The following is a 24761-nucleotide window of genomic DNA, read 5'->3' as shown; positions in this document are numbered from 1 at the left end:
CTCCAGATCTGATATATATATATGAACTATATAGTATTATTAATTTGCAGCCTTTTAGTAATGCCTTGCAAGTCCAACACATAAATTTTCCTTACTACTAATTTAGGTGATGCATATGTTGCATCATCAACATGCATACTTTTTTGACATTATCTTCAAAATACTTTTCAAAAAATTGAAAATAAAAGTAGCCCTTAACTACTGCCTTGTGGAACACCGCAAGCTTTCTTTTATAAAAACTGCCTTTAAAAAGCACTCACTCTGCCAGAGAGCTAAACTTTTATCCAAGTGCAGACTTTGAGAAATGTCATATTTCATATTAGCAGTTAATAGTTTATATACTGCTATATGTAGCCTATACAGATGGTAGTCAGTGACACTGAAACATAGAAATAGTATTACTAATAGTGCCATGTTAACCATCAAGTATGGAATGGCTAAATCAATAATTAATGTTCAATGGTACCATTACTCTGTTTACTGTTGTTAACAGTTGTTAACAGTTCCCTGTTGTTCGTATTTTCTTTCTAATGTAGTTTGTTTGCCGTCAAAGTAATCCCAATTCTGGCATGATTAAAGTGAGGACTCACTGCTTGCTACAGTACAAATCTGTGTCACTAGTCAGGACTCTGTCAGACCCTGGCTACAGTGACCCTCTTGCGGCCAAAACACTGCATCCGTCAATGTGGTTAGGCAGTCGCGTGGCACGCTCACAGAGCCTGACCTCCTTCGCTTCATCTCTCTCCATCCTCAGTTCATTTAGGATTTGCCGGCTTTTAATCTCTCACAATCTCTGGCTCACTGTCCATTCGCATTCACTTCAGTGGACCATCATGGTTTTTCCCCATTCTTCCCTTTTTTGGGGGGATTGTTGTGGGGTTTTTTCTTCTTTTTTGTGTGTGTGTATGAGAGGCAGATGTATTAATAGAGAAGGTCACTCTGTAATGGATGGTACTGTGGTTGCTAAAAGCCTTGCTATGAAAAGCATTTGCTAATGCTGCTTTAAAAAAAATCTATCCCTGTGTCTGAAATGCAGAGGTCTGATTCAGCTACAAACTGAAACAAGAACATAGCAACTTGCTCATCTATTCTAAAAAAGAATAGACAGTTGGACCGTTCCTTTGTATAATAAAACTTCCGACACACTCACAATTAATATGGAAAATCTATTCAGCCTGGAAAATGGGACCATGACTTTGAGATTTTGTCTTATTCCAGCATGTCTGATCGGTGTTAAGTCATGGCAGCAGAAGAGGAAAATCCCCTAATGTGCCGATGATGCTGTCCACCCACTGGAGCTTAGCAGAGCTGTGGTCACTGGCCCATCTGTCAGGCTTGGTCTGTGATGTTTGCACAGACAGAGACAAAATGGCACAAGATTAACTGGAGTTTCATGCTCTTAACATTACAAAAAGCACATCAATCTATAGGTTTTTGAGGCTTTTGTTTAAGCAAGAAAAAAATGGTGCAATGAAATTATCTCTTTTGGTTTCAGTGTTAAGCATATGGTGTCAAAAAAGAGGGCCGTGACGGTCTCTCTTGACCTGTTGTTCCTTTTTCTGAACACAATGCTTTTTTGATTAAACAGATTTAGTTAGAAATTTATATATTGAAACCTGAAATAATGAAAAAATATTAAAAAAAAACAACAACAAAAAACAAATCAGTGATGAATCAGTAATGTTTTTGGCATAGCCACACTTTTTTTTTTTTTACTTTTTTTTTTAAATGGTCGTGAGCAATAGGCTTTCTGATGGTTTTTCAAAGTTTTTATTTGGACATTGGGTGCATTTTCTCTTTAAGTCCATTCCTTGTACTTGACCATGTTCAGAGGAATGTTCTTTGTTTGTTAATTTACTTAACACTGACCTATGAATCATTTAAACACAAAAAGGCACATAACTCAAGGGATGAACCTGAGCTGTCTACACATAACATCTTACCAAAGAAATAAATTTGAATTGTATCTGTTGATTGTACTCTTTTACTAGCAGTATTACTGTAATACTAGCAGTCTGTCGTAAAAAACATCATTTATCATCAATAAAAAAACAACTCAGTTTGACATTTAATAGTGAAGGGAAACGGGGACAAATGGCTGAGGTATGCCAAAAAAAAAAAAAAAAAATCTGCAATCACAGATCCTGTGGTGAATCCATATTTGAAATATCTGATTTAAATCAGTCATGGATTGGCCTTCCCAAAGCTCAACATTATTGAAGCAGTGTGGGACAAAAAAAGGTAACAAAAGGTAAGAAAAGGTAGAAGAGCTTTAAAAGGCCTTCAGGAAGCCTGGAGAACTATTACTAAAGACTACTTAAAGACATGAAAAGAAGGTTTACCTAAGAGAGTTCATGGCTGTGTTGAAGAATATAGGTGGCTGTTCTAAATATTGACTTTTAAGGTCGTTGAACTGTTGAATTGTTTTGTTCTTATTTTTAATGCTGAGCTTTTTCTACTTTTTTTCTATTACTTAACGTTTTGGTTGTTTTAACAAAGGAAATAAAATTAAGCTATATGTGTCGTGGAAGATAAAACTGGACAAACAAAGAGCTGCTGAAACATTTCGTGATTATGAAGCGTTTGCATCCCGGCCAAAAAAAAAAAAAAAATCCTCCCGTGGTCACGTGACTCCGGGTGAGCCAGATTAACGGCTCTCTGTTTCTGTGTTTCCCACTTGCTGAAACATCTCCTCAAACAGACGCTGGATGTGGCGGCGGTCCTAGCAACGAAGACGTTATCTTTCCCACCTTTTTTCGGTTATCGTAGCCTTGACTAGTCAGTTGTTTTCGACGGCATTCATGAAATAACCTGAAATTCAGTGTGTGGACAAAAAGATGATTTCGCCGTGGGACCGGTGGTACTCGACGAGCTGCTGCCTCTGCTGCCATGTACGAACAGGCACCATTATTTTGGGAATATGGTATATGGTAAGTCCTTTTTTTTCATCTCACGTCAGGTCCCAGACGTGAATGAATATGGCTGAATATGTGGGACAAATTCTAAAAATATTTAATAAATATCGAGTCATGTTAATTAGACAGCTAACTCCATCTGTTTTCCATGTTTTTCCACTTATGTTAAAAACAGGGTGCCAGCGTATGAAATAATTAAAAAATGTTAGCAAAATAACCTTTAGCATCTGTTGGGGTTTTTTTTGTTGTTTTTTGGCTATATAAGCATATAAACAAAGTGTCTAACAAATTCGTTTCTTTTTTATTTTTGTGTTTCCTCCTAAAATAATCCTAAGCTTACAGTTTTAGGCTGTTGATGCCTCCTTTTCCATCTCTACACATGTTTACCCAGTTAAATATAGTTTGTCTCCGATATTTCCCACCCGAAAGGATAACTTAAAGTCGTAAACATAGTTCGGTAAGACTGGTGAAATCCCCGATCTTCATAAGCCTCCCTTATTTTGAGCTACTGCCGATCAACAAGGCCATAAAAAGCAACAAAAACCTCCATGAGATGTGTTCACATGAGGTGAAAGTGGTGACATAAGACCGATGAGCTTGTTCTCCCAGTCCTATGGTTTTCTGTTGTATTGAATTCCAGTATGTTGTATTGAAGCTGCTCAGCAGTACATCAATACCACTTTCCTTAAATTACCCATAACATTAGAGCTCTAACAATCAGTGATGATTATGAGGAAAGAGGGGAGAAAGCAGTTTAGATATATTGCCTTGTTTTCTATTGTCTGGCAATTGTCAAACTGGTCACCAATCTTTTTGAACACCTGTCTCCTAAATATATCTGCACCTTGTCCTACCTCTAAATGATACCTCATTCAGGACAGATAAATAGATATTTAATTGATCCAAAAAGGGAAATTATTGTGTTACAGGAGCAGGATAAAGAATAATCAATAGTACAGTCTACAATAAATAAACAATAAATAAGTCCCATAGATCCGTAGGGAGGACTTTATAGTGTGAGGTAGAGGTAGTGCAAATATTTTTATATATACAAAGGTGATTACAAAATAAAAAATGAGGTTAAATTAAAGAAAAGATTTTTTAAAAACTGATATTGTGCAAGAGAGTAGTGCAAGTTGCATTAATAAATAATACAAGAAGGTGTAAGAGGAAAACAAGAGTTATTTTATAGTTGCCTGACTCGCTCAGTGCATCTTAACTTATCATTACTAATCAGCTGTCACATTATCTGAGTTATATTACTAACTGCACGTTTTTGTTCAACTGTAATATCGATTCTCCTGTCCTCACAGCTCATCAATGCGGTGGTCTTACTTATCCTGCTGTCAGCTCTTAATGACCCAGTTCAGTACCGCTACCACCTTACCAGCTCCGAGCTGGGAACTGACATCGACGTCATGGACGATGCGAGTAAGTTGCAGCTAATCCTCCCGTTATTAAAAGATAAATGTCCTCAACGAAGCATTCAGACTGTAAAAAGTCAACCCATGCCTTGTTTTAGCTCTTCCAGTTTAAGGATTTACTGTTGTGAAGTGATTGGCTTTGTGTTTGGGGCTGTTGATTATATAAAACAAGACAATTTTCTGATATTTTATCCACAAGGGAACTGATTGATTAATTTATTAGTGGATATATAGGAGATTTAAAAAAAAAAAAAAAAAAAAGTTGGTTGCAACTTTAAATCAAACATTTCTGGTTGTTCTAGATGTACCACTGAATATTAGAAGTGAATGTTAGGGCCTGTTCTTGTGCTTCAGAGATTGGATTTCACTGATTGGATTTCTTGCTGTCAGCCATATCCAGAAAGGGTAGAACCAAAAACGCTTGTGTGGATTTTTACTTTTTCTCATTCAGAATGAGCCTGTAGAGAGTGATTATGCATGTATTGGTTTATGTGTAGAAAAGCTAATGTGTCTGTCTTTCATTATTTAACAGACTGGAAATAGCCAAACTAATGTGATGTATCAGCAAATAAAAAAGCAGGCACAGATGTTTATTTGTTGTGTAAATTTTGCGTTGACTAAATTTTGGAAAACAGTGTGATGAAGAGCTGAAAGACTTTGAAATTGTCTGTATTTGCTCCTGTTGAAAAATAAGAACAAGATAGAATAGAAATATCCTTTTTTGTCCCTCAATGGGGAAATTCACATATTCCAGCAGCAAAGTAACAGACAGATGGAGCATGCAGAGCCATACAAAAGTGAAGAATATAGCATTAAAAAAGAAGAAGACTGTACAGAGCAAATTTACAACATAAGAAAAAATGAATGCTATACATTTATTAAAAATAGCATACTCAGGTTCAAAGAAATATGCAGCTGAGAAGGATAATTTTTTACAAAGACGTATAAAAAGTGCTGTATATTTGTGCTTAAAAACAACAAGGATAGACTATATCAGTATTGACATTGACCCAGAATTTCATATTTTGTGTCTGTAGGAATTTCCTGTGATTTCTGACCAAGTAAAAGATGGTTGGTTAGTGGCTAACTAAGTTATACTATAAAGGAATAGAAAGGAAAACCCGTGTGGTGTTTACTTTACTCAATTCCTCTCCTTCCATGAGAGATTCAACTGAAAATGTTACCTGAGAAGCTAGATGGCAGCGCTAGAAGCAAGTCATTTTTCGGTAGTTTTACGCATATAATTAAACATTTATTTCTGCAAAGTTGAAGCCAAGAATGATTATGATCAGTCGATGCTGAAGATGTATCAGCAGCATCAGTTTCGTAGCTCATTAACAGTAGTATATGAATGTATGCTGGTGTTCGTTAAAAATCAACTGTCATGTCCATGCAACTCCACGTGTTTCTGCAGCTGTAGCATCATCTGTCCTTTCTGCCAACCACTTCGTTTCTGAGAACGCTGCTCTCAGCACAGACATAGCTGAGTAAGCTGGGCACCGTAGAGAACAAATCAGCGTGCATGTGTATTTTCAGTGCTTCCCCTCCAGCAGCTATCATCATCACAGTCGCCTCTGGAGCACCACAGATACTGTCAGCGGCTACTCTGATTAAAAATGACTGCTCTAATTCTCTTTCGGATTAAAACGGTCATCTTGACAGAGTCTCCTCTCACAAAGCTTATGTGGCACTGGTTAGAGTGGTAGTCTGTTTATGTATGCGTGTATTGTTTATTGTTTATATGCAGTATGTAAGAACCTCTGTGTCTGTGTTGCTTAAAAGCATGTCTTCTGTTCCTGGGTGTTACCAGGGTGAAGCTTGTGAAGTTATGGAATAATAACTAATATAGTTCACTGTCAGTACAAGCACTTATTAGTCAGTATAGCGTCTCCCAGTAGTGATCTGGGATCCTTCTTACACACCATCACATACACACAGATATCCTGGTTCGGCCACATGTTAGCGATGTTTGTTGAGAGCTACACTGATAGCGACTAGTGTTGCATCGGGATTCTCACAGCTGTAATGTGAACGTGAGAAGGACAACTCTTGCATAATGATACCCACATGTTGATCGTGTTGTGTGATGTAGATACTAGCATGTGATCTGTGGTGTTTGGAGTCATGCTTGGTATTGAAAGGTGTACTTGTTCTCTTGTTTGTTGAGTTGGCTTCAGGTAGCAGGAAAAGTGAACAGGAGTCTGGCTACGTTGATAGTGCACCGGAAGACTGATAATTAACATTGATCTGTATTATTGGATATCAGAAATATTTTCTTTTGTAAAACATTTACCGTGACAACATTTCATGACATGAATATATGTTAATCTAAAAAATTCCAGCACACCTCAGCAGAAAAGCCTTCACCCCAAATAGATTTCACGGAAACAACCTGGAAAAGGTGTAGGAGTCTATAAGAGTGTTAACACATAAATATTTCTTTTTAACCTGTAATATTACTCACAATTGAATTTATTCCTAGCAACCCAAATTAATATTAAATGCAGCGATGTTTTTAAAAAAAATTTTTAAGTCTCCCAGCTAAATTTTGGTGTGATGCCAGATATTCATTTATAATTTATAAATGTATAAATATGACTTTTTTACCTGTCACTGTTTTCTATGGTCAATTTTAAAGGATTGCAGTGTGGATAGTTTACTTTAATGAGGCCACAGGGTAATTAACGTTGCCTATTAATTGCAGGATTTATTGTGGGAGCAAAACAAGTCATCAAAAACTCCTACAGATAAAAACGAACTCTGATTAGCTGGTCTAATCTAGTCCTACAAAAATCAAACAAAGCTAATCTGCCCCTTTCAACACAGTGTGTATAGTTCAAACAGAAAATTTTCATATATTTTCTAACCATTATACCATCAGAGCTTAATTGTAAAGTAGATCAGTCACTGATCTGATCACCAATGAGTACAATGTCAATGTCTTTCAGAGAAAGCATTAAAGGTGACATGTTCTCATGCCATTGCTTTGTATGTTTATCTTTCCTCAGATATCTGCATAGCCACTGCAATATCCCTACTCATGATTCTTATATGTGGCATGGCGACATACGGTGCTTACAAGGTGAGCGAACAAAAGCAAATGACATTCAAGCACAAATCTGAACTTGGGAAAACTAACCGAGTGTTTTTATCTGATCTGAATCTCTCCTCTATAGCAACACGCTGCTTGGATCATTCCATTCTTCTGCTACCAAATATTTGACTTTGCCCTTAATACACTGGTAGCCATTAGTGTGGTGGTTTACCCCAACACGGTGCAGGACTATCTCCAGCAGCTGGTGAGGACTGTTTCATTCCAACTAAAATATCCACCTCAACAGCTGTCTTCATCTTAATGGGAATTTAAGATGCTTAGTTATTAGCTTAGGTGCTAATATACTGAGTAACTGAGATTTTTTATTTTATTTTATATTTCTTTATTTATGTTTTGAAGGGCCAGTTGTGTGTTTTAGGTCCAACATTTCTCTTTGCTTTTTACATTTGACTTATTTCATCTTCTCCTGTCTCACTTTCCCTTCTAGCCGGGGACATTTCCATACAAAGAGGATATCATGTCCACCAACAACATGTGCCTAGTCTTTGCAGTCCTCCTCTTCATCGGCTGCATCCTGTCCTTCAAGGTAAGGATAAATATTCTAGCATAGCTTGCTTTTGTATCTCGTATAAAACTGTACAAATACACAGAAAACAAATACTCCAGAACACTCACTGAGTATTTGTTCACTCTGGAAACATCCTTTTTTTTTTTTTTTTATCATTTGTTCCTCACATTGTAGTGTAATTAAGGCAATTAAGTCTCACACTGTGCTCATCTCATAGCTGAATCAACCATATGGCATGTTTAATGAATGTGCTATTGTAAATGCTCCTCTTGAGCTCATCACACAGTCAGAGAGCAGCGGGTCAGGGACAGCAGGAAACCAACTCCCATCAAACAAATTCTCCTTTAATGCTTGGATGATTTTCCAGGCGGAGCGATGCTCTGGGGCTCTTGGACGAGATGGGGCATGAAGTTGCAGTCATCTGTACAATCAAATCAAGTTGTTTCCCTTCTAAGCTGAGATTAGAAGTGTTCTCGGCAGATATCCAAAGCCGGAGCTGGAATTTTATGACAGGAAGCAGCCACTGGAAGACACACTAGTGGACTCGCAGGCAAAAGAGTTATAAATGTCATGTCTTAGAATCTTGAGCTTTCAGTGTGTGGGATAGCCTGGCTGCTTATTCCCTGAAAAAGTCTGCTTTAAAAAGAGCTTATAGATCTGTGCCGTTTGCCAAGAAAAATGGATTGAAGCTCATTTATATTAATGGGTTGAATGTGCAGTATGTATGAGCTGCTGCCTTCTATGTAGATCATATGTGAGTCTGCTGGAAAGACGCCAGATGTGAGTCCTCAAGGACACATTCAGCTGTCAGAACATAGCAAACACCTGCTAAAGTCCCTGCTAAAGCCAACATCCTCCACTTGACTGCATTTGGCATAAATGTCACAGGCAGGAAGAGGAAAAGCTGGAGGGAGAAAGGAGCTGAAGATGAAGCAGCAGAGGAAATGTGAATGGATGAATGTTTCTGTGACTAAAGAGAGAGAGAGAGAAGAGGCATACAAAGTAAAAGGACAAGATAGTTAACTGCAGATTTTGCCAGGCCACTGTGCAACTACTCATTATTTTCCTCATAAACAAACAAAAAATATTGAATAGTGAGCAGAGAAAAAATGATAAACAAAAACCCAATAAACATCCTCGAGGAGTAGAGCTAGCTGTGCTGTCAGCATTTCAAATATATGTAGATTGCTGCTTTCTTTGAAGAGGTCAGCTCAGAAGATGCTAAAGTAATTGGTTATGCTCTGCTTGGCTTTCTTGTTAGTTGCTCTTACTGCTGGCAGAGGACTCAGCAGGCTGCTCACATACACACACACACACACACACACACACATACACAATGGAACTCCTTTTCCTTTGCCAAGCTGAACAAACCTCAGTGCAGGCAAAGGCTCAGAGAAGCTTTTGGTCAAATGTTAGAGGCACATCCAGGAAAATGTCCAAACATAAAACTGTCTTAATTTTTAACAGCTGAATTGAATCACCATGTGTCACCAGTCTGTAACAGCAATATGATGCATCTCTGCCATCGTCATGCCTAATGTTGATAAATGGATGAGATCACAGCAAGCAGCATCTGTAATGATGAAGAGTGTTTCTAAAGGTCATTGTGTGTTTGCTCTCACCTCCTGTGACAGGCCTACCTGATCGGCTGTGTGTGGAACTGCTACAGATATGTGAGCGGCAGGGGCACCACGGAGGTCCTGGTTTATGTCACCACAAACGACACCACGGTGAGTCCGCTTAGCCACCCACCAGCGTCTCACCTCAAGGACACACTAACAGTCCTTCTGCTGTCAGAACTTCATTTTATTGCATTTGCACAGCATTGATTTTTACACTTTGGTTTGAAAGCTCTCTGTTCATTATATTAGCAAAAATGTACACTTAGAAAAGTCACTTTCATCTCGTTGTATGACACATTAACTTCACTAAAATATATCAAATTCTAGTCTCGACAATAATCAGGGATTATTTAGCTGCAATAAAAATACAAACTCTTCACAGAAGAGCATTTTAGAAGTTTTTCATAAATTCAGAATGAAAAAAATCAAAGAACTCTAAGTCGCTTTGATTTAAATACATAAACAAAATAATAATATGGACAAAATAATGTTTATAGATTGGTTACTGGTCATAGATTTTAAAGTGTAACTGTTTAACCTCAGATTTAGATGTTTTCTTCAGTGTCTGTGTTATTTCAGTTAAATTATCTATTAAAAAGAATGCAGAAAGCAAAGTGATCCATTCATAAGTGAACTTATTGTCTCTTAAAATGTTTTTGCTGGCTGTACATGAAGCCAACTTACAGTAGCACCAAAGTGAACGTTAAAAATGTTTCTTTAAATACGGCAGTAGTCATTTTTGTTGGATAAATTTGCCTTTTTCAAAGATGAAGCTGGTATGTGTTGAGCATAAAATCTTGTAGAGTCCAACTTTTTATATAAATACATAATTACTATATAGTAAGGTTTAACCAGTGAGGCGCTATTATATTGAGAAATGAAAGTGATTAAGAGCCTTCTGGTTAAAATGTATAAATTGTCTACATGTGTCACATTATGTACTTAAGTTGCATTGCAGGTTATACAGTGGCTAGTAATTGTACTTAAATTCTTTAATGTTAGTTTATGCTGTATATAGTCAGTGATGGGACACTGTATCGTAGACCCTGTAGGTTGTCCTGAGGTGTGATTGGCTAGCTTTTTAGAGTTAGGTATAGTCCACTCCACATGCTCCCCCTCAGCGATCACTCACAAGGTTTTTGAAAGGCTTTACCATAGTCACGGTTTCCATTTGTCCGTTTGTAATCCTCCAGGATGATACACAAGACATTAATCTGTCTCACAGCCGCTGTCGTCTCAGTACGCAGCACTTCATCTGTCACTTTGTCCTTGTGCCGCCATGGCCCTGCTGCACGCTGCTGACGTTTTTCACCTTGTGAAACAGACTGCACACCCGGCAGCTAATCCAGCAGGGGCTGAAGTCATATTGTGTATCATATGGCCTTTTAGCAACTATCAGATACGTGCCAGTCACTCTCTCCACTGTCAAGTGTGTTTATTTCAGTGTAATTAAATTAGAAGATTAAGAAAACAAGCAAATACTTAATCTAGAATTATACTGACTCTTAGATATATTCGAAGAAAAAAGAAAATAATTTAGCAGGTAAATGTAGAGTCACTGCCTTGATATTAGACTTCTTTATGTCCCCAGAAACGCACATGCAAATGTGAAGTAGGTCAAGGTCAACACAGAGAGACACGTACAGAGATTCCTTCATTTATTATTTATAAAATCAGTGAAAATCCTGTGAAAATCACAGTGAATGTATGAATATACCTAAACATCTAATTAAATACAAGAAACAAATCTAAAAAGAAACACTCTAGTTGGCTAATGTAAACCAAAACATCTCTCTGTGTATATATAAATGTATTAATTTATCATTGTGTATATAGTTGAATAAATGTAAAAAAAATCCAAAAAATTCAGATATTTATTCAGAATATTTATTTTTCTTTAAAAGAAAGACTTGAAAGCTGAAAAACCTGAAGGCTGCCGCATAAGCATTGTGAATTTCAATAAGAGAGCTATGTGACAACAAATGGTTTAAGTTCAACAAATATTTGTGTCACATAAAGAGGTTAAAATAGCTTTCGTTGGCCTTAATAATGATGTGGATTTATCGCTGTGTTTCCTGTGTCCACACACAGCTGAATGGAGCATTGCGTCTATTTTTACTGTTATGGAGCTGGAGGTGTGTCTAAATGGCTTTTTACAAGCACCAACATCAAGTACCCAGCTGTTTATCTGCAGTGCTTTTATATAAATGCCATTAAAATGCACAAGGGTCGTTTCTCTCTCTCTTTCTCTGGGATTTTTTTCTGTCCCTTCTCTTTATATGCCTCTGTCCTTCCCCTTCTCCTGGACATGTTACATAATTGTCTGCTTGTCTGCTTTATTTCAAACCCTCTCTGTGATATGTTTGCCGGCCATCCCTGGCTGTTTCACAGTTCCATCCCCTCGGAGCGTATTCTTTTTTTTCTCACACTTTCACTGAATTAGCAGCAGTACTGGTTTTATAACACCATTTACAGAGAAGGAGCTCTGATAGAGAGAGGAGTGCAGCCTGGCCTGTAAAGCAGGGCCCTGTGTGTGTGTTTGTGTGTTTTTCCTCTTTCCTCTACAAACTGTACAATATGAAATATTTACAGTACATTTTAAATGTAAACTGCTTTAATTGTTTGTAGCTTCATTTGACTACAATGAAGCTCTTTGTCTATTAACAACAGCATAAACACAGCATCCCATGGACCAGTTGTTCACATTTTTGGCCCCCTGCTGTCAGTAAATGGGTACAACATGTAGGCTCTGGTCACACAGCCTTAGAGACCATTAGCAACCGCCTAACAATCACCAGTTGCCAGGGAAAAAATGAGTATTTGTCAACTGGTTGCTAGATGTTGCTGGCAGTCGCAGTGAAATCAGCTGCTAAAGCTCAACTGACACAGGCTCTAGACACTAGTCAGTGATCCCCTGGTGCCCACTGCTTGCTAGGGAAAAATATGTATTCCCCACTGGCTGGTGAGTGGTTTTGTGAGGCTTCATTCTGTATTTATTGTTCAGAGAGAAGTCTATACTGCCCTGAAAACTCTTTGCATGGGTCACCTAGCATTTAGGTGGTCGCTCACAGTTTGTATGGATGTTGCCAACTTGTGTGTAAGCACTTGCCAAGTGGAAGTGAAAGCAAAGAGTGCCAGCATGTTTTTAAGTGATTATTTGGAACTCAGCTACTTTTGTTTTCTTACTTCAGGTTCTGCTGCCACCATACGAGGAAGCTGTTGCCATCCCACCAAAGGAGCCTCCCCCACAGTATATGGAGGCATGAGATATACCCTCACTGCTGGATTATGTACCCCAATCCTCCGACCACATCTCCTTACAGCAGTAGGACTCCAATGCTGGCTGCATCGTGTTGGAAAAACAATGTCTTAGATGCTGGTCCAGCTTGGATTCCTGCCAACTTTAGAGTAAATTAGGCCGACCTGAGCCAGTATTGCCATAAACTCTACTCCCCTCCTCCACCACCACCCTCCCGGTTGTTGTGACATATGCCCCCTCTTCTCGTCCCCTTTGTCCTCTTCCAAGGACAGCATCACATCAGCTTTCAGACTACAACCCCACCGCCAACGCTAATTCAGCCAATCCTCTGGGTAGCTGCTGTTCCTTGGAAGTGACTCCTGCACGCCTTGATCACCTGACTTAATGTGCACTTTTCTTCACGTGAAAAGTGCAACGGTTTGGCCACCAACTGTTAACCCACATTACTGTGAACCTCCTTTGCAGTGTTTTGTCTAGAAACAAACTACCTGAATAGAGACAAAGCAACAAAAATAGCGAGAAGGAAACTTACATTATTAGTTATACAAAAGCACTTTTTTCAGAAATTGAAAAATTTCCTTAGTTGAATGTAAATTTTGTAAGATGTTTTTGTATCACAGTAAAAACTGAGAGAAATCACACGAATACTAAAAGGATCTCCTGTTCTTATAAAATATCTCCGGCGTGCTGATGTTGCTCGTCCTGCTGGGAAAGTGTTTCAAGAAAGGTTTTGCGACCGCTAATTACTCGTCTTCCTTTTGTATCCACAGTATGTGAACCCATAACCCATCAACTGGCCGCGTAAACCCGTTCGCACCGTTGATTTAAATCCCAGTATTCCATTTTGCCTTCCTCGCCGCCTCCTTCGTATGTTCAAAATTGAAAAGGTTTGTGATAATCCAGTGAAGACCTTAGCACAAACCTGACACACATTCAAAAACCCAATACACAGAAACGTGTGTGAGTAATGATAATGATAAATATGTGGAAATGTTCCCATCTGTCTCGTGTTGTGGTCGAGTTTTGGCTGCAACAGCATCGACTGCGTCTTTGTTTGTTTTTTGTACATGGATCATGGTGTGTGAGCTGATCTTTTTAGTTGAGCTAACTTAGCTGGGCTGAGGGCATTTCCTATAAATATTCTGTGACATGCTGCTGCACATGCAGATTCTATGTGTGTGTTTACATTTTTATGTGCGCTTGCCTGCGTGTGACATTATCATGTAACTCCTAGGTCATGTATGTGTCGTAACATGTAGTTTTCCCATGCGGCGATGAGATGTTTCCTGCGTTGGTGACTTTCTTGAAATGAAAACATTGGATGGGACTCTAAAGCAGTAGTTCAGCATAATAACACAAAATCAGTATACATTATATGACGCTAGTTAAACAGTGCAAATGCTTGTCCTTTGTCAAGAACCGTTTAGGAAAACAGTCAGTAGACAGTATATAATGTATTTAATCAGTTTACATGGATTACATTTTATTATTCAGTCTATGCAACAGTGCATTCACCAACTTGTTAGGCTTGGAAATACAGATGTGGTCAGAAGTTTGCATCTACTTAGAATGGCCTGGTACTTTTGGGCTTTTAATGATTTCTTTGAACTCTTCTTTATCTGGGGTGGAATGATTGCACAACATACATCTTTAGTTACTTTAAAAATACAAGAACTAGATGCACAATTTATCTTGAATTTTCTCATAGCCTCGGATGTATACATGCAGCATTAGTATTTGGTTAAATGTCTCTTAGCAAGTGGTACCTCAACTAGACGCTTTTGTTAGACAACAGTAAGCCTCTGGCATAATTCTGGCTGGATATTTGACCACTCTTCTTGGCAGGAAAATTAATTTAAATTGGTTGGTTTCCTGGTATGGAACCGACTTTTAAATGTAGTCCATAGATTTCCAATAGGGTTGGGGTCAGAGCTGTGGGAAGGCCATTCCATAAGCTTAAGGTTGTCCTGCTCTATCCATGTGTGTTTAGGGTCATTGCCCTGTTGGAACAACCCAACTGTGTGACAATTTTAACTTTGTTCTTGTTTCTAATGTCTCTGTAAAGCACTTTGAATCACCTTGTTGTTGAATTGTGCTATACAAATAAACTTGCCTTGCCTTGCCTTGCCTTGCCTTGTGCAAATCTACAATTCTCCTTACAGCTTTACGGAGTTAAGCTGTATAATCATTCTTCCCTGGAAAAACAACAGCTCAAATATATCATTATAAAAGCCAAAACTTAACCTAACATTCATGTTCAAGATGAGTGTGTGTAAACGTCTGACCACAGCTGTATGTGCACCATGAAGTAGTTTTGTTCTATTTGATACTAATACTGTAGTCCACAGTGTAGCCATGTGTCAGCCCCTCTGTCCTCATCCTTGTTTGTGTGAATTATGGCCTCTGCTTCTGCAAATCCAACAAAGCTGAACATGAAATTGCACTTTAAACTCAGTGTGCGCTCACTGAAAACTGCTGTATCTGTGGTTGTTTTTGTGTTTTCCATCTTTGTTGTGTGATCTGTCTGCAAAGCTGCAGAGGTGAACATTTTCATGAGTCTGGAGAATTTCTGCTAAGTTTTGCAGGCTTTAATGCTTGGACAGTGTCTGGACCAGTGGATGGCTGATGGCTCTTTTTTATTAGTCACTATGAGACTGTTCTCCTCTGTTTTCTTGTTGGATCTGCATGAGCTCACGTCTTTAATTCTGAATAATAAAAAAGCTAAAACATCTAGTCCGTGCTGAATTTGAGTCTGTTTTCGAGGGGGAAATTATTTATAGAGGAGCTGTTATGCTTTAACTTAATTTCTTCTTTTTCCAGGAAGTGTTGATTGGTTTTCACCTAAAGTAAAAGCACCACAGAAAGCACTTTTACAACCAAAAATGTATAATAATAGAGATATCAGGCTCTAAATAGTTTAAACAGGGTCCCCAGCCTAAGTCAAATAGTACCCTATGCCATCCTCCAATACCCAGCTTATGCTCACTAACCTCTTGTAGTAAGATGCTCTTCCCTTCGGCAAACAGGCTCTTACTTGTTAGTACGTTATTGTTACTCATCTAGCAGGAAACCCTAGAATGAGAAACATTAGTCCATCTCTAGTTTCAAACCTAATATCTTCATTCTGATAATACATCAGACCAATACCTGTGCAGTTTATCATGTGACCTGATACAATGAGTATCATCATACCTACCGGTACATTCAGCCACGTTGGTGAGAGACAGGGATTGAAATTAAATTAAACATCTTAAGATTCTCCTTACTTTCATATTTTCTGTCAGACATACATTTGTAGAAGCGTTTTTCACAGTTGTGCATAATGAGCTCACCCTGTTTGAAAATAATCTCTGCATTGGGTTTTAAACTGTTTCTCTCTCCTCTTGGCTCTGATTGATGTCAGTGGCCATCTGTTTACAGAGAGCAGCCAATCAGAATAAAGTTGGCTTTAATGGGAGGAGCCGAATGGAAGGAGCTCAAACTAGTTTTATATACTGTGATGAATGGGAGCCCAGTGTAACGGGCTTCTTTTTTTTTTTTTTTTTGTGAGGTGGGAGTCCATTTAACATGCTGATACAGAAAATTATCAAACCGGTGCTTTTCCTAAGGCATTTTTTTTGGGAATCACTGCAGCAAGTAATAAACTGAATCATATATCCCAGCTGATTTCTAGCCTCGTGTTTCTATTATTGGATTCCAAAAATAAAAACATGGAGCTGAAACTGAACATAGCCAGCTAATTTAAAGAAATACTGTTATCTAAATAAAGTGTGGAATATGTCTTTTTATGTCTGTGTCTGAGCTTTTTTCAAACTTAGCCAGCATTTTTTCTCCTCATACTTCAGCAGCAGCTCTAAACCTTTAAGCAGCCTTGTTTTGAGACTACTGGGGGGAAAAAGGTCCTCAGAGCAACTGTGTACAAACAAGCTGGCAGATGAGAGCGGATTTAAAATGCTTCATAATGGTGGCCGGCATTACCTTGGGTCTGACGGTGCGATCCCAGACAGACAAGCTCACCTACTTTCTGCCACTGGGACGCTGACAGAAAATAAACTGGGTCACATTCTGTCCCTCTTCTTGCTGAACTGCTTGTCCAGGGCAGGGCTGCAGCACTGACATCTGATTCAAAAGGACTCTTTGAAAAGGGACACAATAGCCAGAAAGGGTTGTTTTTTTTTGTGTGTGGGGGGTTTTTTGTTGTTTTTTTAAAAAATATTTTTCTTCAACATCTGGCAGAAGGATTTGTACAGAATGACTATCCTGAAATTCTTCACCAAAATGTTTTTCAGGATTATTTTAACCAGATAAAACAAGTAAAGATAGATTTACTGAATTAGATACAAAAGAGAGACCTAAAATAGCTCTGTATGTGCAACCAGACAATGAGGGAAGTGTAATGGACAAAGATCCCAGTAAATGTCCACTCAGATTTAGAGTAAGTGATGCTTTTTACCACTGAAAAGTAATCAGTATAACATACAGGGCCTGCCAATGTGACGCAAAGAACTTTATTTCAGTTAAAAAGTGACATCCCAGAAAAACAAAAACTCATGTTGATGCCCCCAAAGTTACGCCGATGTCCTTTGATATCGTCCTCATTTCACACAAGGCACCTGCTTCATTAGAATGATATTACCAGAAATTATTTCATTCAGTTTAATTGGGAAATGAGAAAATGGCTTAGAGAAACAATGAGTGGAAGAAAACTGGGCCAAAGCACTCGATGGATGATGGACAGCTTGTATCTCTCTGGGTCATTGGGCAGGTGCAGCAAACTTACTGTTACAGCATCTAAGAGATTAATTTATTATATCATTGGTATCTTTCAGCAGGTTTTCAGGCACTGCACTCAGCCCACATGCTCAAAACATTCAAATTTGCACTAAATAGTACATCAAACACATTTTCCCAATGCACGTCCATTCTAAGTTCATGTATGCATTTATAACTGATGTCACCAGTTTGATTATAGCTTTAAATTGGTCTCATGGTATACACAGCAGTAAAAACAAATAGTTATTTCAGTAATTTGATTAAACATGTGAAAGATCACAGTCCCATATTTCCCACAGTAAGTAAATGTATTTTAAAGCACCTTTTAAAAGACAAACTGTGACGTGCTTTATATCAGATAAAACCAACAAAATAAAATGAATGAATGAACTAACCTTATGAATAAAATAAAGTTCACTATCAGTAACATCATAGCACCCACCCAGCTGAATAGAAACTCTGTCATGCTAGCTAGTACACAGTATGAGTTATTGTAACTAACTGTAAAAAGTTGGCACAATGAAAATAAACTACACCTAAACTTAGACTGCAGGTTATAACTTCTCACCTGAAGTTCAGTTCACCTGACACTCGGACCGGCGGCTGCCTCGGGTCTCTCCTCCTCCTGCCTCCCCTTTCCCTCATCTACCCGCTGGCATCTGTGGAAGCTCCACCATAGCCACCACCAAACAACGGAGTTATTTTTACACATCTGCCAGCATCTGGCCAATCCACCACCTTTCACTGTTTATACCCCCGCCCCCCCAAAAAAAACAAAACCCCAAAACAAGCAAACAACAAAAAAAAGACCATTGGCCATTAAAAATGAAAAATCGCCAGTCCAGCCATGCTGCTTTGTGAACGAGTCCACTAAGATTACAGGTCACAGATTGATCTCCACAACTGTAAAGGTTTTGTCTCCATTAGATGTAGGGATTGATAACAAACCGCGTGCCATTAGAGCCCTCTTGCTCGCTGATGCTCACCATTCAGAGTGCTAGAGGTCAAAACCAGACCTGTGAATTGAATTCTGATTTTAATGGGGAGCCTTGATCAGCAGAGGTGTGATGTCTCAGTCCTCAGTGAAACCCATGGATGTCTCACTTTGAAAGGCATCTTTACTAGTCTGCTGCATTCAAGGCTCGAACCAGAGCCAGTTTTTATTAAGCCCTGGCTGCTGGGGATGTAAGATATGTGTGGGGGTTACCAGCATTTTTAAAATTATTATGATCAATGCTAAACACATATGGTGATGTTAAAGTTTAAAATCACTAAGTTGGTCCATGCACATTTCCATTGTTTTAAGAAAGATTTGGATACTTTGTTAAAATCTCATTTTTAATGTGCCGTTTTCTAAAAATAGGTCTATGGGAGATAAACCCAGTGTGCTCAGAGCCTTAAGATCACATCACATGGTCATCCTCAGATTGTTTTCTCTGCTCCTCAGGCAAACTTTTCTTTATTCTGTCATATGTAAGGCCCCCTGTCTATCTGCCATTGCTCTGAATTGTTCATGTTTCCCTGAGTGGTTCTCTCTCAGATGAAATCCTGAGAGCAGGCTTCTCCTTTTTAATACAACTGATGCAACTGCTACAATTTAGGGCACCAAAAAAATAAAAAAGGCCCGAGTCAGCCTCAGTCTGACGTGCATCAGCAGTTAAACATGAAAGGATTAATCAGCTTTATCCACCCACGCTACCAAACTGCCCTTCAGCAAGGCATCCGCTACAGCAGAGGATTTTTGTGGCCACGCCGTGACCTCTGTAGAAGTAAAAAGCTACACAGAAACTCCACAGCCTCATGGATTGGTTAACACCAGTTATGCGTTTCAGTGACTGCCGGGAGCCCTGCTACATGTGAACTCACAGCATACAAGACTTGTCCAACACACTGACGTTACACAAGCGCTGAGAAATGATGCTGCTCATCACCTACACTTGTTCATGCCGGTTAAAATCTCCAGATGAGTTACATAAAAGATTACATCGACAATATTAATCTGAGGCTTTTAAAGAGTGACTGACAACCAGGAGGCTAAATTTATTAAGTCTGCATTTAGAGAAGGGGTTTATTTTAAAAATCAAGTCAGCTATGTTTACAAGAGACCTGCACCACTTTGTTTTTGGTTCTAGCATTGAAGATCCAGAGGACATCAACTTTATGTGTAACAAATGTAGCCAACACCTTTTAAAGCTTTTAATGCCTGTGACTGAAGTGTCCTTACTCAAATACAGTCACAGTGCAGCACACAGTCATCCCAAAGCTTTATGTAAGTGACGGGGAAACAAAATAAAATGGCATAATTTTGACTGTGTGATAAATGGTCAGATCCTGGTGGTTTATGAGGTGACAATCCTATGAAGAAAGACCTCTTTAAACAGCTTCCTGTAACTGTCTACACAGGAGAGAAAAGGTTACAGCAATCAGAAATGAAAAGACAGCAGCTTCTTTCTGTTAACACCAACTTTATTTATAACAACAGATCTACTGAGCAGGCTGCTGCTGTTCCGGCATGCTCCTGATGATGTCAGAATCGCCTGAAGAGGAAAAGAGGAGCAGAGTCAGAGTCACTGCCACATATACAAAGACGCACACTTATACCGCCTGAAGAAATGCTGCATGTCCTTAAATGCCCCACACAAATAAAACAATAATGACACTGTGAGGATAAATGTTGCCACTGGAAGATCTCTATATAAACTGACTGTAAAGTGCTGGCAGTTCAACTAAAAGCTCTGACTAGCATTCATCTAGCAAACCACTAGTCCTGAGTGGGACTAGTGACAGCATCTGCCTCTAACAGGCTCAAGAGAGGAGGAGGGGTGTCAATCTACTCCCCAGGGAAGTCCACCATATCAGTGTCAGATCTGTCACTTTTGAGATATTTACTGTCATTTTAAAGCTTGTTTTGAATGTTATGTTGATTCATGGATTATGGTCATTTGTTCCAGTGGCTTTTCAAACTAAGAACAGGGTGCTAAAACAAAGACCTAAAAACAATCATTCCCTCCTGGCTACTCTCCATATTATGTGTTAAATGCTGTCCCTCTAGTACTTGTTAACTAAGATAGTTACATCTGGAACGTTTAATATCTCCTAGGGAACTAAAATATTGTTTTGGCTGAAATTCTTTTAGATTTATGTTTGTGAACTCGCCGCCCACAAATCAATTTAACTTGCAGGCAGTGATGCACACCAGCTGGTGCCTCAAACATCCCACTGGGCTTTTTTAACACTTTCTCCCACAGCGTATATAACATCTAATTCCTGTGGAGGTTAAGAAGTGGTTCAGTGAAGATAGGTTTCACAACAAAAATGAGTACTCACCAGGGTCGATGATAGCCAGTGTGCACACCCTGTAGTATTTGCCGCAGGCTGTGCCCAACTCGATGTTGTTTCCACTGTAGTGGTGGACACCAGTCTTGGCCAGCATAGCATAGTATTCAATCTCAGATTTCCTGGACAGGTAATAAAGGTAAATGTGAGCCAAACACACATGTGGTCAAATACTGCAACAAAGGGTAAAGCTGACACAAGACAATTTAAAATATAAAGAAACAAGTGCAGATAAGTACAGCCATAGATCCTTCTAACACTTGATTATACTGACTGTAGAGAAGTTTCTGCACATTGTTTTTTTGAGTTAACCACTTTATAATCAACATTTAGATGAAATTTGTTAAAATTGTAATGAATATCTCAGCATCTTCTACAAATCAATATTGGAGACAATTAGTGTACAATAAATAGCAGAGATCCCAAACTTTTCTGAATTATGACTGGCATCTGCTAGCTGTATCACATGAGTATGATTACATCAAACATGTAGCTGTCCTTACCTACTGAAAATTAAGTTTACACATGTATACTTTTGTGCCTCTGCACTAAAAGACAGCGCAACAAGTACAACCTTCCAACCTGCACAGAAATTACAAGGATGGGACCAACTATCTGATAGACCACCTGCCTCACGCCTGCATCCAAGCAACGTACGTTAAACCAAACACACACAAACGGAAAACGTATCACCACCTTCACAGGAAGATAATAGATATGAAAATCCAAACAACTGGGGTGTATAATTTCTAAATAACCTCTCCATGTGTGACGATGTTTGTGTAAAATTTTGTTCAGAGTGGCAATGGAGGCAGGGTACATACAGACATATATACATACACTATGATCAATGCAGTAAGATTTAGAGAAAGTGTTGATAATTGGTCATTTACTTTGCAGGTACACAGATTCTTACTATTGAAAATTAGTTGAACTATTTATGTTTTTGCTCATTATTACGCCATCTTTGAACATTTAGCCTGAATAATACTGATGTGAAACAACAAACAATAGAAACATTCACTGGTGAATGTCGTCTTATTCACTAGCACATATGTAGCAGCTCAATAAGGTAATACCAATTTATGTTTGCATCAGTGCCCTCCCATTAATTAACCTCACTTGACTTAAAAATATTTTTTAAAATAATAAAGAAATAAAGAATTCCTTTTATTGTTAAACTTGTCATAGTTCTTTGTAGCACACTGAATCCCTTTCAATTCCTTAGCTAAAATAGTGTATAGAAAAATATATTTAGGAAAGTCTTAATATACCTGAGAGCTGGGCAGTTGTTGGCCAGGATAACCAACTTGGCTTTTCCCTGACGGATCATCTTCTGGGACTGTTTGTAGCCCAGGACGTATTTTCCGCTTTTCATCACCAGCTGGAGACGGGAGTTGATGGACTCCATAGACTTTTTCTGAACACAGACACACACATATATCAAAATCTGAAGTCGGTGACAGTACAGGAGCTACACACCTCTCACACTCCACTACATATCGAATATAATAAATATGATAACTATAATAGGACACATAAAAAGCGCACACATTTAAACATGTTTTAACTTTATATTAAAGGGGGAAGGGTCCACGTTGCTGTCGTCATTTTCTATTAGATTTTATGAATTAGCATTAGCTCTACTGCCGGTACAGTTAAACATGAACTAAACGGGCGGCCACTAATAAACACTGTCATAACAATCAAGTATTTCATAAGATTTAAAGCAGCAAAAAATCAACACTAAGTGACACTGAGTAGAAATATCAAGTTTTAAGCGGAGTACTACAGCGCTAGCTAGCAGGCCCCGGCAGTTACACGTCTCCACGTGAAGCCTGGCCGTGCAGTAGCGCGTGCACTCCGGCCTCGCTCACCGTCTTCTTTGCGGCCACCATGTTTGCGGTTTAGTCCGGACCGGCCAACCTGCGGGCAGAAGGAGGATAGCAGAGGACTGTCGTTAAAGAGTGGGTCACAGCAAAATGTGAAAATGTGGCGAAAATCATATTTATTTTATAAATAAAACTCGGAGCTCGTCTTACTGTGAGTTAACTCCAATATGGCCTCGGAGAGAAAGGAAGTCCCATGGTGCACTGCGCTCGTATCACTTCGGCGAGCATGCGCAGAACAGGACTGGGCAGGCGGCTAAGGGTCGTTTTCAGATACTTCTGCAGTGAGATATATAGTGGACAAACGCGTCTATTTGAAACATTTTACTTAGCCTTTTACTAAAAAATTAATTAATTAAACAATATGTTATAGCTAAACTTAAGCAAATCTGTGGTGTTTTACATTAAAAAAATGTGTATTATGGTAGTTTTTAGTATGCCTAAATATTAAAAGCAATACATAAATGGATTCATGCAACTAAATGTCATTTGCATAATATAATAAATAATAACTCAGAAGATTAACTATTTTTAATCAGTGTTAAAAAGCGATGTGTTGTTTAAAGATTGTACTTTACCACTTCCGAACGGTTGTGCTTTTATTTTGAAATTCGCTGCAGCGATCTAACTGAGTCCTCTTCACCCAGTGTCCTACTTTTAATGTAATTAGGCTGCTTTAAGTCGATTTTTAGTATCAAATCAATCATCGATTATTAGTTTGGTTTGTTATGAATATTTTCTATACTTCTGACAATCAAATGGTGAATGGAATCTTTTTAACTCCGTAATTTGCCTCGAGTTCATTGAGTTCAGTGCCATCTTCATGTTTAAAAACTAAATGCTGACATTGCTCCCCCAACTCTGGAATAGCTTGCCACACCTCATAAGAACTTCAACAATTTAAAAAATTAAATCGGCTCTTAAGACCAACATATTTTCAGTTGCTTTTGGTCAAGTCTGAGGTCCCGCGTGGATTGGTCACACAAATGTTTTCTATTATTTTGACTGTTTTTATATATATATGTTTTTTGTTATTATTTTTTAATTATCCATTTTATTATGTTGTCTGTTTATGCAAATGTAATTATACAATTAGGCTCTTGAGACCTGAATTACAGATGTGTGCGCCTGTTAAGCATTTTGGGTCAAAGACCGTCTGCTATATAATTAAAATGATCATGACTTAAATTCTAATATTACAGTTAAGCAAGCTAATTAATATAAAAAATGACAAACTCAAGGCTAAATTAAATATTTTGTAAGCTATACCAGCATTAGGGCTATTTACTATTGATGTTTGCTCAGTGGCACGTCGGCAGTAGAGCTATTTGTTGGTGTGGCGAGAGCGTCGCGCTTCACTTTCCCCGCCCCAAGAGGTGGCCTTTGCGCTCTGACTGAATAATGTATTTTCGTCCCTGAGCCAGCCTCAGGGAAACAGCCTAAGTTACAGTACACAACAAAAGCCAACATTTCACCTGCGTGCCCAACTGGAGACCTGCAACCACAACACAACAACCTGAAGTCGTTTACTGCAGGAAATGTGCGTAATTACGCACGGAACTGAAGGAATTTAGCGACCAGACGGTGCGTTTAGGCTGTCCTCCGAGGGTTTCTCATTTTACAGAAGCGATATATATGCACGACGTCATCAGTGCAGGCACAGTCAGTCCTCACCTCTTAACTTTGAGCTCACAGTCCTCTGTGTGCACAGGGCAGGATGGGATGCTCCACCAGTACCCAAACTTCAGCGGTAGATACGACTCGACCAAGCGCTAAGCTCGAGGAGAGCAACGGAGCCAGCACTACAGGTGAGACAAAGAAAGAAAAAAACAAAAAGAACAAAAAACATTTATACTTGTAAAGTATATGATATTAAATAAAGGTAGTGAGATTTCTGAAAACATAAACATCTGTCCAGTC

The 24761-nt window shown here is 38.7% G+C and overlaps 3 protein-coding genes across 5 annotated transcripts in view; 2 read left to right on the top strand and 1 right to left on the bottom strand.

Moving 5' to 3' along the window:
* Positions 1–2235: 2235 nt before the first annotated feature.
* The window catches only part of si:dkey-284p5.3 (uncharacterized), a 29533-nt gene continuing 7007 nt past the window's right edge, over positions 2236–24761 (top strand). The window contains exons 1-2 of one of the 3 annotated variants that reach the window (XM_076879346.1): positions 2236–2251; positions 24553–24649. In XM_076879346.1, coding sequence (XP_076735461.1) covers positions 24559–24649 — 91 coding nt within the window. In that variant the 5' untranslated portion in view covers positions 2236–2251; positions 24553–24558. Of the gene's footprint in view, positions 2252–24258; positions 24650–24761 lie in introns of those variants that run through there. The other 2 variants (XM_012918583.2, XM_004549182.2) reach the window with 2 other exon arrangements.
* laptm4b (lysosomal protein transmembrane 4 beta) lies at positions 2660–15576 on the top strand. The gene is made up of 7 exons (XM_004549184.4): positions 2660–2930; positions 4229–4346; positions 7348–7421; positions 7516–7638; positions 7882–7980; positions 9597–9692; positions 12776–15576. Exons 1-7 carry the CDS (start codon positions 2838–2840, stop codon positions 12848–12850), a joined length of 678 nt encoding a protein of 225 aa, XP_004549241.1. The 5' UTR covers positions 2660–2837; the 3' UTR covers positions 12851–15576.
* Positions 20062–23103, bottom strand: rpl30 (ribosomal protein L30). Its single transcript, XM_004549183.5, has 5 exons — positions 22995–23103; positions 22830–22878; positions 22227–22372; positions 20944–21074; positions 20062–20153 (listed from the first exon to the last, which is right to left on the bottom strand). The coding sequence occupies exons 2-5, from the start codon at positions 22848–22850 to the stop codon at positions 20101–20103; spliced, it is 351 nt and encodes a 116-aa protein (XP_004549240.1). The 5' UTR covers positions 22851–22878; positions 22995–23103; the 3' UTR covers positions 20062–20100.

The sequence above is a fragment of the Maylandia zebra genome, linkage group LG22, assembly GCF_041146795.1.
Source record: "Maylandia zebra isolate NMK-2024a linkage group LG22, Mzebra_GT3a, whole genome shotgun sequence".
NCBI lineage: Eukaryota > Metazoa > Chordata > Actinopteri > Cichliformes > Cichlidae > Maylandia > Maylandia zebra.
This window is presented reverse-complemented; position numbering and strand designations above follow the sequence as displayed.

Bases quoted from the DNA above. Each gene is read 5' to 3' on its own strand.
- rpl30 (XM_004549183.5), bottom strand. From the start codon at position 22,850: ATGGTGGCCGCAAAGAAGACG. The intron at 21,075-22,226 runs GTATATTAAGAC...TTACCTGTCCAG, and splicing joins AACAACTGCCCAGCTCTCAG to GAAATCTGAGATTGAATACT. The intron at 20,154-20,943 runs GTGAGTACTCAT...TTTCCTCTTCAG, and splicing joins ACTGGCTATCATCGACCCTG to GCGATTCTGACATCATCAGG.
- laptm4b (XM_004549184.4), top strand. From the start codon at position 2,838: ATGATTTCGCCGTGGGACCGGTGGTACTCGACGAGCTGCTGCCTCTGC. The intron at 7,981-9,596 runs GTAAGGATAAAT...CTCCTGTGACAG, and splicing joins GCTGCATCCTGTCCTTCAAG to GCCTACCTGATCGGCTGTGT. The intron at 9,693-12,775 runs GTGAGTCCGCTT...TTCTTACTTCAG, and splicing joins TCACCACAAACGACACCACG to GTTCTGCTGCCACCATACGA.